The 12,699-nt window shown below is 41.9% G+C and overlaps 1 protein-coding gene across 3 annotated transcripts in view; it reads right to left on the minus strand.

Annotated features, from left to right (window-relative positions):
• ZNF827 (zinc finger protein 827) overlaps positions 1-12,699 on the minus strand; it is a 108,516-nt gene that overhangs the window by 65,525 nt on the left and 30,292 nt on the right. For all 3 annotated transcript variants that reach the window (XM_065688159.1, XM_065688161.1, XM_065688170.1), the window contains one exon: positions 10,811-10,983. In XM_065688159.1, coding sequence (XP_065544231.1) covers positions 10,811-10,983 — 173 coding nt within the window. The remainder of the gene's footprint in view (positions 1-10,810; positions 10,984-12,699) is intronic.

Genomic DNA, 12,699 nt, shown 5'->3' on the forward strand with positions numbered 1-12,699 from the left:
GCATCAAGTCAAATATTTAGCCTTCAATGGTTCTAGTCCCACCATAAGGCTTAAATATATTTTCTTTTTAATTATCAAACATAAATATTTTAAAATTTGAACACCATTAGAATCAGAAGCTAAGAATTAAAGTCCCATTAAAGGAAAAAAAATTCCCTTATTTACTCATCTGACAGCAGCTAAAAGAGCCAAGAGTTGCCATTCCATGCTATTTGGAGAGAAAAGTCAAGGCAGCAACTATTTGCTGCAGAATAAGAGACAAGAAACCCTGTAGAGCTACACAGAAAACCACAGGGGAGATCCAGGTCAGACAGTGTTGCAGTCAAAAAAGCTGTCTTCTCCCTCCATGAGACAAGAGAAGGGCTCTTACACTGCATTAATGCTGCAGAAACCATCAGATGTCATCTTCAGACTCAACTAGGCTGTTCCTAGAAGAACCACAGGTAGAAGGAGACACGAGGGCAGCTGACACATTTTCTGCTATGTCCCAGTATGAGCTCAGCTGCTGCCAGATTTGGATCTATGTGGATATGATATGATAAGTGCCTATGTGTCTAAAGTGATATAGTAGGTATCACAGAAACATGGTGGGATGGCTCCTATGACTGGAGTGTTGGAATGGAAGGTTACAGGCTCTTTAGAAAAGACAGGCCTGGCAGGAGGGGAGGGAGAGTATGGACCTCTGTCTGGGGACAGCTGAGCAGTCAACAGAGAGTTTGTGGGTCAGGGTGACGCTCCAGGGCAGCTTTGGATGTATCAGTCATGAGACGGTTGAATTCAAGATCCTCAGGACAGTGAGAAGAGTGTGTAGCAAGCTCACTGCCCTGGACTTCCAGAGAGCAGACTTTGGCCTCTTCAGGAACCTGCTTAGTAAGGTTCCATGGGATATAGCCCTGGAGGACAGGGGGGCCCAAGACTGTTGGTTGGTATTCAAGGATCACCTGCTATAAGCTCAGGAGTGCTGCATCCCAACTAGAAGGAGGTGCAGCAGGAGGGCCAGGAGACATCCTGGAGTGGGTAAGGAGCTGCTGAGGAAAATTTGAGGGAAAAAAGAGACTTATAAAAGGTGGAAGCAAGGACAGGCGGCCTGGGAAGAGTACAGGGATGTTGTCCGGGAAGCTAGGGACCAGGTTAGGAAAGCTAAGGCCCAGTTAGAATTAAACTTGCCTGGGGATGTGAAAGATAACAGGAAGGGATTCTATAGATACGTGGCAAATAAAAGACAGACTAGGGACAATGTAGGCTCCCTCCAGAAGTTGTCAGGAGAACTGGCTACCCTGGATTTGGAGAAGGCTGAGGTTCTGAATGACTTCACTGCCTCAGTCTTCACTGACAAAGGCTCTGACCACAACACCCAAGTCTTGGAAGGCAGACGCAGGGACTGGGAGAATGAAGACCTTGGGGCCAGTGTAGGAGAGGATCTGATTCAAGACCATCTGAAGAACCTGAATACACACAAGTCCATGGGAATGAAATCCATCTGTGGGTCCTGAAGGAGCTGGTGAATGAAGTTGCTAAGCCACTGTCCATCATATTTGACAAATCATGGCAGTCAGGTGAAGTTCCCGACGACTGGAAAAAGGGAAATATAACCCCCATTTTCAAGAAGGGGAAAATGGAAGACCCGGGGAATTACAGACCAGTCAGTCTCACCTCTGTGCCTGGCAAAATCTTGGAGCACATTCTCCTGGAAGGCATGCTAAGGCACGTGAAAAACAACAAGGTGCTTGGTGACAGCCAGCATGGCTTCACTAAGGGGAAATCCTGCCTGACCCATTTGGTGGCCTTCTATGATGGGGCTACAGAACTGATGGACAGGGGTAGAGCAGTTGATGTCATCTACCTGGACTTGTGCAAAGCGTTCGACACTGTCGCACGTGACATCCTTGTCTCTAAATTGGAAAGACATCAATTTGATAGGTGGACCACTCGGTGGATAAAGAACTGGCTGGATGGCTGCACACAAAGAGTTGTGGTCAGTGGCTCAGTGTCCAGCTGGAGACCAGTAACGAGTGGTGTCCCTCAGGGATCGGTGTTGGGACCGGTCTTGTTCAACATCTTTGTCAGTGACATGGACAGTGGGATTGAGTGCACCCTCAGCAAGTTTGCCGATGACACCAAGATGTGTGGTTCGGTTGATACACTGGAGGGAAGGGATGCCATCCAGAGGGACCTCGACACGCTTGTGAGGTGGGCTGATGCCAGCCTTATGAAGTTCAACCATGACAAGTGCAAGGTCCTACACCTGGGTCGGAGCAATCCCAGGCACAGCTACAGGTTGGGCAGAGAAGAGATTCAGAGCGGCCCTGTGGAGAAGGACTTGGGGGTGCTGGTCAATGAAAAAATGAACATGAGCCGGCTTCAGTGTGCGCTCACAGCCCAGAAAGCCAACCGTATCCTGGGCTGCATCAAGAGAAGCATGACCAGGAGGTTGAAGCAGGTGATCCTGCCCCTCTACTCTGCTCTCGTGAGTCCTCACTTGGAGTATTGTGTGCAGTTCTGGTGTCCTCCACATAAAAAGGACATGGAACTGTTGGAGCAAGTCCAGAGGAGGGCCACGAGGATGATCAGGGGACTGGAGCACCTCCCGTATGAAGGCAGGCTGAGGAAGCTGGGGCTGTTCAGCCTGGAGAAGAGAAGGCTGCGTGGGGACATCATAGCAGCCTTCCAGTACCTGAAGGGGGCCTATAAGGGTGCTGGGGAGGGACTCTTCATTAGGGACTGTAGTGATAGGACAAGAGGTAATGGGTTAAAACTTAAGCAGGGGAAGTTCAGATTGGATATAAGGAGGAAGTTCTTTCCTGTTAAGGTGGTGAGGCACTGGAATGGGTTGCCCAGGGAGGTTGTGAGTGCTCCATCCCTGGTGGTGTTCAAGGCCAGGCTGGACAGAGCCCTTTGTGACATGGTTTAGTGTAAGGTGTCCCTGCCCATGGCAAGGGGGTTGGAACTTGATGATCTTATAGTCCTTTCCAACCCTAACTATTCTATGATTCTATGATCTCTCTGAATCATGCTGCAACAAACTGCAGTGCACAACCTGCTCACAGAGAATGGTTATTTGAAAATTCAACAAACCCACTTTTTTACTTATATCAGAAAAATTTAAGGACTCCTCCCTTCTGAATTTATTTCCTCTCATTTTGGATATTCTCCTTGCCTGTGCAAAGTACTTGCATCATCTTTATTTTAACCCTACAAGCTTCCTGGTCTCAATCCTTCATGGTTCTACAGTTTTTTTCAGTGTGTGCTTGCTATGACATATGTAATAATTTTCAACAGAACTATATGCTTGTCCTGGATTCAGCAGTAGCAGTCATTTTTCTCAGTCTTAGTACCTGGTGCAGTGCTGTGTTTTTGACTTTCAGCCTGGGAACAGTGCTGATAACACTGATGTTTTTAGTTGCTGCTCAGTAATGTTTACTCTGACCAAGGACTTTCTGAGTCTTATGCTCTGCCAGGGAGGAGGGGAAGCCGGGAGGAAGCAGAGGCAGGACACCTGACCCAAACTAGCCAAAGGGGTGTATTTCATACTACAGCACATCATGCCCAGTACATAAACTGGGAGCAGTTACCTGGAAGAGCTAGATCACTGCTCGGGTCGGGCTGGGTATCGGTCAGCGGGTGGTGAGCAGTTGTATTCTCTTCCCTTGTTATTTCCCTTATCATTATTACCATTGGTGGTAGCAGTAGTGGTTTGTGTTATACCTTAGTTACTGCACTGTTCTTATCTCAACCCATGGGAGTTACATTCTTTTGATTCTCCTCCCCATCCCTCCAGGAATGGGGGAGGAAGTAGGGGGAGTGAGCGAGCAGCTGCATGGTTCTGGGTTGCTGGCTGGGCTTAAACCACGACAACGCTCCTTACAAACTTCAGGACCAGTTTGGGCATGTGATAATAATTACCTACTAGCCATTTCTTTATTTGTTTCTTTCAGTTTCTCTTGCTGCCTCCTCATTCTCACAAGACAAAAAAAAAAAAAAAAAAAGGCCATTTATCTTCTCTATCACATGCATTATTTTGATCACACCTCACACCTTTGATCACACCTCTCTCACCCTCCTGGCAGTCTCATTCTTTTCAGATTCTTTCTTCCATAGGAGTTCTTGCCATCACACTAATCATTTTGATTGCCAGCTTTTAAAATCCTTACTGACATGTCTTTTTGATGCAGTGACCAAAAGTGAGTATTGTAAGTGGCAGCACACCATATGTTAATAACAGCATTGTAATATTTTCAGGGTTATTTCTGTTTTATTCTATAGACACTCAAGTATCCAATGTAGCTTTTTTAACCACTGCTGCACATGCTAAGAAAAGGCTTTCATTGAACTGTCTACAATGATTCCCAGATATTTTCCCTGAGTAGTTCATTATAACAGACAACCAGGTGCATTATTAGACTCTTGTTTCCAACGTGCAGTACCTTGTATTTGTCAACAATAACTTCATTTGCCCCTTGTTGATCTGTCAGACAGCCTCTTTTTGTTCCCTTTCAAGCTTTACCTTTTCAGATTTTGATTCATGCACACAAGGTTGTATTGTCTACAATTCTCTTACTCACAGACATCATTTTGTGCAGATCACATTTGCTAAAATATACACAATTCCACTTAGTAATGGAATACCTCTCTGTTAGCCTTCTGTCACGCTTAAAATTGCTAATTCCTGCCTACCCTTTGTTTTACTGTCTCTTGGTGAATTTCTAATTTGCCATAGTACATCACATTGCTTAATTTATTTGGCAGCTTCTCAATGAGAAGCTTTGCCAAAGGCTTTTTAAAAGACCAAATAAATTTCAATCGATTCCCTAAGTCCATGATTTTCCTGACATGCTCAGAACATCTGCGTAGAAGAACACATGATTTTCTTTTACAGACACCATATGCCCCTATCACATCTTTCGTATCACTATGGGTTTTTTTTCTGTTAGGTTTTTACTGACATACTAATGCTTCTAGTATCATAAGCAGTTTCTTAAATAAACTTTTCATACTTAAAAGCAACAGCCCTGCTGATTTACCCACTAACTGACATGCTAGGAAGTACACACTGGCCCGTACAGATATGCCACAGTTACAAATACACGTAGTCTCACCTAACAGAACACAATGGTGAGTAGAGTTGAGAGAAATAGCAGCACCTCCTGCAATTTTGTGTTACTGGTGAGATAGATGTTTTCTTTTCCCCTTCCTTAAAGTTGGGGTAATGCTTTGCACAGACTCCCTTCTAATTATGAGGCACAGGAAAGGAAGGACTGGCATTCACCTTTTGCTTGTGGAACTTAACAGGGGGTTTTGCTGTTATTTTTTAAGCACTCAGAGTAAGATTAAGTATTTTTTCTGAGAACTTACAACTCCAGGCAAAATCAGAGCATAAGAGGACTGGGGTGCTGAATCCATTCACTGTTATATTTGCTTCTGGCTACTCAGTCTTTGCTCTCTTTTTGTGATCTAATTATCACTCTTTTCTTTGCCTACTATCAGTTTTATTTTTCTCACAAACTTTGAAGTGGATTAACATTTTCGTGAAGGGCATCTGTCTAAGCAACTACTACAATCAAGAAATACTACAACCTGGCTGTGCAGCTACCGGCCTACCCCCCGATCATTTTTGGGGTTTGATTTTTATTTTCTTTTTTCTCTTAAATCTTTTTTAGTAAAATGCTGCCTTCAGTGACTGCATTAGAGTACACTTGAGAGGTCTCCATTCTGCATCTATCATGTGCCCCTCTGCTTTTTCATTTCATGCTCATTTCTCATAAATTCCTTCATTTTAAAAATATTGCACTTTCAAAAATTTAGTGCTATGGTGCTAGTTTTGATAGGATCCTTCCCCTCAGGACACATACATTATTTATATACTATTTTCTTTTTAAAACTATTTCTTTGCTTTGCTTGAAAGCGAAGGGCGGGGGGGAGTGCCTCTGTAGGGCTGGACTAGGCATTTACAAAAAAATGTTGCGTTTTTTTCCTTTTATCTTTAAGATTTAAGGTATCATTGCATATCCTGTCTTATCCTTGTCTCGTATGCAAAAAGTGACAAGATCAAAAGGCAGATATTTGAAGTCATTTGTGGCACCTGTCTGAGACTCAGGGCACAGACTTCACTTGTTGAAAAGCTGCACAAGTTTGCATTACCTCCTGTTGCCTGATGGAAGGTAATGGAATCACAGGTGCCCCCCCAGGGCTCTCTAAGTTTACCTAAACCAAAGCAAAAATCCTCTCATAAAATACAGTCAGCCTCCTTCTCCCTCCTTCATCTAGTGAAGATGCTTTAAAATAACCTGTCCTGTACTTCATCAAAATGGATAAGGAATACTTATTCAATTGTCTGACCCTACATGGAAAAGAAAGAGGGAAAAGCAAATCACTAAGGGGTAGTGAGCATCTAGCTACATTCTTCAGGGCCTTTTCTTATTCCCACCATCATGTAATTAATAGCCTCTCCCTAATCAAGAGGCTGATTAGAGCCCTCTTCATATCACATAGGAACATTAATTTGAGATCGCACTACATGGTCACTCTTCTTAAGCAACAGAAGCAGGAAGATTCCTCGGTTGAGCATCACATGACCTGCCTGCCACTGTCTAACTGATCTGTTAAGCTTAATCTTCTCTTTCCTCGTTTTCTGCCATACCACTATGCTTCAGCATGTGTCCGCAATGCCAGACTTTTCCACTGCTAGAATAGCTGGCTAGCTCATTTCTGCCTAATGTCTATATAGCAGCATAAGGAACATTTATAGGTATTATTTTTGGCCATATGCTCCTCTTCCTCATTCCCCCTTCCAAGTGCTCAGGCTAACATCCCATTGCTTTCTTGGAACATATCTGCATGATCTCACAAGCCTCTCCCATCCACCAATTGCTGAGGAGAATATGTGCATGATCCAAAGACACCAATTGGCCAAAGTCTGACTGATGCTTGTGGCATTGCTCTAAGGTAAATTTAACCCCTACTTCCTTACGAAAAGTCTGAGCACATCATGCTGAATTACACTTCCCCTTCCTGTTCCTTTTTGCAGAAGTACATTAAGGTTCTCTCTCAAGAAGAAAACAATGTATTCAAACTGGATATACGTTCAGAAAAACAGAAAGAAGGACTCAAGCATAACCCTTTCTGCCTACTTCAATAAGATACCTGTCTCAGTTACCCATTCTTTCTGTCCAGCTTAATTTTCAGTGTTCTCAGCACCTTTGGAAACCACACTATGATACCACAATCAAGTCCTGAGATGCTACCCCCAGATTCCTGGAAAGAAGGGCCAACATTTACAGTTATGCATGTTCTGTAATTTGTCACCAAAAACACTGTACTGTGTCTATTTTAGGATTTTTATGAGGTACCTATCACTGTGGAATCCAAGTGCAACATAACTATTACAGATAAAACAGTGTGCCCTAAAAGACAGACAATTCAGCCTCCCCTTTTCATTGTGTGCCTGTGTGGAAACTTCCCTTGTGCCTCCTTTCTTGCCTTTCTTCGTCTCCAGTTGTGAGCTGGTCCTGGCAAAGTGCCCTTGCTAGAAGAATGTTCCATCAACATGGTGGGTAGCACATGTAGATCTGAGTATAGTTTAGGGCTGGAATCAATACAGCTCTCTATTAAGAATTCTTTAGCAGGCAACAAGACACCGAAAATGCTGGCAATGTTGTATTCTGGGTCAAACAGTTTGACATGTTATAATTACCATAAAATTACACAGTATTTATATTATTTAGTTATTATTCATTAACCTAAAGATACAGACAATAAGGAAGGACCATATGGACATGCACAAACCACTCATGGAAATTAAATCTCTAAATAACCAGTTTCAATGGAAAATGCCTACAAGAACATAGAAAAAAGAGGAGGTGTTTCAGCTCTTGGCTATGCCGCCTAGGAGGAAACAAAGACAACCTTATTCGATTTTGAGGACTGCAGCTGGACAGAACACCTCAATGGGTTTTGCCTGTCATCCTTGTCAATACAACATAAAACCTGAAAACCAAAAGCAGCCAAAAGGATAAAAGCTTGGCTAGTGTTAGTATCCTAGAATAAAAATCGGCTTATAATGAATGACAAACACCACCCTAACACCCTAATTCGGAGTGGCTTTTTGCTTTTGAAAAACGTGTCTTCACCTGTAGCTGCAGTTGACTCATGGGCAGGGAGAGAAGGGCAGAAAGATAAGGCCAGCTCTACCTTCGTGGATTGCCTGCCAGGAAGGAGATAAGGCCAGGTAGCTCCCAAAGGATTGCAGGACAACGAGAAGAACTGAAACATCTGACTGGCATAACCAGAACAATGTATGCTAAGTAGCTCCCAGCTGTGCTGTACCATGCCTGATGTGTATTCATTCCATTTTGAACACTGTTGGCGTATATATATGTCAGTTATCATAATCTCATACCAATTTACATACAGATTTAAAAGCAGCACCTTCTTATAATGAGAAATCTGGTAATTTTTTTATTTTTAATCTTGTTATCAGTTTACACTTTAACCAAAGGGAATTCAAATTACTTCTGACACTGTTGGACACATGACTAACATGCCCCTACCTCATTCACCTGCTTCAATTTTGTGGTAGAAAATGTTTTTATGAATGGCCTACTCGACAGAGAAAAGTATTGAAATTAAGTACTGAAACCCACTGAAATAAAGGTAAAATATTGTCTTTCAGATTCTTGTGCTTGTGATTTTTTACTCCCTATCCATGAGGTTATAAAAGGACAAAAGAGCAAATACAAGCCATCTAGTTTAGTAAGATAACTGCCTTCATCTTAAATAGAGAGCAGTTTTACCAGTGAAGACCACATATCATGACCTGCATGACTGAACTGCGTTGACTCCTCATCAGACTTCAGATCTTATCTCCATAGTAAGGCTAGAGGCTGTAATCTCTTACATTGTGTCAAGCAACTCTAGGCCCTACTCTGACCTCAATGACGGTAGTGCTGGGGTAACGGTTGGACTTGATGATCTTAAAGGTCTTTTCCAACCTACTTGATTCTACGATTCTATGTCTAACTGAGCATTACCTGGTAATAATTACTGTATTACCAAATAATTAACACTACGTGTTACATGTTTGTACAAGGGCTCTGTATTAAGATGATATCAGCTCAGTTAGGTGGGAGCAGAAAAGAGCACAAGGACTTCAGATAGCAACCAATTTGACAGCACACAGAGACAGTGAAAAAGTTCCTCATTTTCTTCAAGCTGTGACCACCTATGGAAATCATCATGCTAGAAAGGAAGGGACAGGCCCTCAACTTGCTCCAAAAAGAAGGGGGAACAAAAAAGGGGGAAAAAAAAAGGGAGGGTGGCAAAAAAAAAAAGAAAGCAGAGAACAAGAATTTCTGCAGGGAGTAATAGTGACAGGGGAACAAAACAGGGGACAACAACAGGTCTTTGCCAAGCAAGAGCAAGCTTTTAGCTGACACATGCTTCTTTTGCAGCCTGTCAATAACCAAAACCAAAAACCTTTCTTTATCATAGAATCATGCTATGTCCCCATTCCAGCTGCTCATCTACTCCTGTTGGCCATATGCACAAACAAATGTCAACATGGAACATCAAGTCCAGTCCTAAAAGAAAGAGCCATAAACACCAAACCTACTTGTACCTAATAAGGATTAGCATGATACACCAAGGATGCCTGGGAATAGTGCACTGATCCATGGTAGGAGCATTAAGGGATAAGCCCCCAGACTTCAGAGGGATGATTCCAGACCTAGCAAAAACCTGAAATACAGCAAGATTTGCTTTTGTGATCAGTGGGATCATTTGAATCATTTGCATGGAAGTGAATAGCTACTTGTCCGAAGCAAGATTAAGACTCCTGTTTAGAGAGCTCAAACTCTGCAATAACATATATAAAAGCTGAACAGGCATTTCTGTTCCCATCCACACCAGTCTGATACTCTGTTATACCCATTTGTCCAAACCAGACAAAATACTATCTGTAATAAAACATTTCACTATTATAAAACTCAACAGCATTAACAGGGGAAACTTTTTGCACTTTAGCTTCTTCATCCATGGGCTAATGGGACAGGTACCATTTTTACTTCATCAGTCATGTTCTATAGCTTGTAAGACCACGCGCTTCACATACTGCAGCCACGTAGTACTTCAGCTACGCAGGCAGGCAGTTTCTTTACGTGTTTCTATTTCTCTGTATCAACACAGACACTGCTTCCTTCAAAAGAACATTTTCAGTTTGAGCCTAAAACTAAGGTTGTTAAAAGCACCCTTTAAACATAATGGAAACACCTCAAAACAAAACATTACAGTATAAAATGTCTTTTTGTGTGTGTGTGTGTGTGTGTGATTCACTGCTGAAGTGCCTGCAGTTAAAAACTACACCAGGAAGAAAGTTAAAACTGCAGGCATGTCTGTGGAAAGTCATGGACAGATCCCCTGCTAGTGCTGGCTGAGCTGAAATGCCCACTTAGTGTGATGCAATGGCATGCAGAGATACTAGCTGGCATCCTGAAAAGTAGCACTGCCGTGTTTGCGCAGTGTCGTACCTCAGCTAACAACCCTGCTTCTGGCAGTTCCAAGCCCAGAACTAAATCAGTCACAAACAGCTTTTGCTGCACCAAGTTGACATAACCCAAGGAAGTTTCCACATTGCAGAAAATGGAAAGGCAAGCAAAGGAAAAAAAAAAAGTTATTTCTTTCTCTTTTTATGGTCTCTAACTGAAATAAAGGCATCACTAGGAGAACAACTAGTGAAATTTTGTTCTTGCAAAGTCAAAACAGTTTTGATATACTATCTTTTTTTGATGATGATTCAATTGATTCAATTGTCCCTTACCTTCATGTGTGATTTGAGATTGTCCTTGCGTGCACAGCGAAATGGACAGAGCGGACACTGATGACTTTTCAAACCTGTATGAATTACCATGTGCCGTTTCCAGTAACTCTTCCTCTTGATAACCAAACCACAGATTGGACACTGGAAAGGTTTTCCTCCTTCTTCTTCTGAGGCTTAGCAGAAGGGGAAGAAAAAGAGAGGATCCTTTACAGCCACTTGTCGAATACTTTCCCCTTGTAAACATACTCAAGATACCATTTTTTAATGCTAGAATTTAATCTGCAAAGGGACACATCTGTTAAACAACAACATGTACCTGCAATTTCAGTGTGTGTGTGTGTGTGTGTGTGTGTGTGTCCCCTCCGCATATGCCTTTTCCCCTTAATCTAGTTATTCTCCCTCTAAGAAAGGTCACCATAATTTGTAAAGGTTAATGTCTAAAACATCCTTTGGCTAATCAGGAGGGGATGCTACTCTATCTCACCTGGTCCTAATGGTCCTTATAATTTAACTAAACTAAGATGGATGTCTCTCATAATCATCACTTTGCAGCTTCATTTCCTATCAAAGGCCGGTTGCAGCAGGGTATGGAAAATATGCTTAACTGTCAAAAAATGATCCATTTCCATATCTGATGGTTAGCCATCAGGGGAGCAGGATATAAAGCATAGAACAATCCACAACTCAACTGAAAAGCATGCTGGTATTGCATATCAGATATATTGAACTACAGAAGTGAATGACTTCAGAACCCCTGCTGTTGAAATCCTTTAGTTAGGGCTCAAGCAGATACTGTTGCAACTTCAGTCATCAGGGTCTTCAGGTCATGGGTTTTCTTCTGCTCCTCTAGTTGCCCAGGGCTTTAAACCTACTGCCTTCCTAAAATGTTTGCACTCTGCTTTACTGCCCCCCATTTATCTAAAATATGAAAAGGATTTGGTGGCATTTATCAGGCAAATGTGGTTAATGTCATTGAGTGTGGAACCATTGGAAGGTTGAAGGCAAGAGAAACCCTTGCTGCTGACTTTACACAACTAACCAGCTATTCATTCTCTCACCACAATTTCCTCTGCTTATTGTAAAGAAAGGCCTAGTGTTAACGTGAAATTGGAACCCTTTTACTCACTGTGAAAGACTATTTCCAATTATCCAGAACTCAGCAATGTGCATCCTGCTATTTAGAAATTCTCTCAGAATATTTAATCTCATTATTATCAGTTATTTCCTACTGATAAGGATATAGCAAACATCAAATTCCCTTGATGAGGAACTAAGTGATAAAAACCTCCAGAAAGATTTGTCACATCCTAAAATCTAATTCTTGCTATCAGGTAGGAAACAAAAACACTGTAATCCAACTGATTAGGTAAGCATTGTGTAAGCACAAAAAAGGACACATTGTCAAAGCATGCACCTTTGCAAGTTCAGAAATTCTTGTCATGAAATATTCTATCACATTCAATATGTTATCAAATTGTTCCACCTTTTGCACATCTGAAGAGTACAGCAACATCAATGCTAAAATTGCTTGTGCTTCAGTTTTTAAGTATCTTTACTTAGTTCTTCACACAAGGCAGGAGAAAGACAAACCACAGAAAAAAAATGCGTTAGTAGCATTTTTACCTTCATTTCTTTTCTTTCTATTGTATCTTTTCTCCTGCCTCTGGCTATCATCACAAAGGATGCAGAAAATAAATGTGTAACAAGCTATTACCTGTTTTCCACCCCAATAAAAATAAAACTGCAAACAAGATGGATCAATAGTAATTTCACACATTACAAAATACGCAAAGAATTTGACTGAATGCATGTGATTTCACCAGTAACAATGACAATGGTACACAGGAATTATGTCAATGCTCTCCAAAGCTGAACCATGTTAGCTGTTT

This window comes from Lathamus discolor, chromosome 1, assembly GCF_037157495.1.
Source record: "Lathamus discolor isolate bLatDis1 chromosome 1, bLatDis1.hap1, whole genome shotgun sequence".
In the NCBI taxonomy this organism is placed as follows: domain Eukaryota; kingdom Metazoa; phylum Chordata; class Aves; order Psittaciformes; family Psittacidae; genus Lathamus; species Lathamus discolor.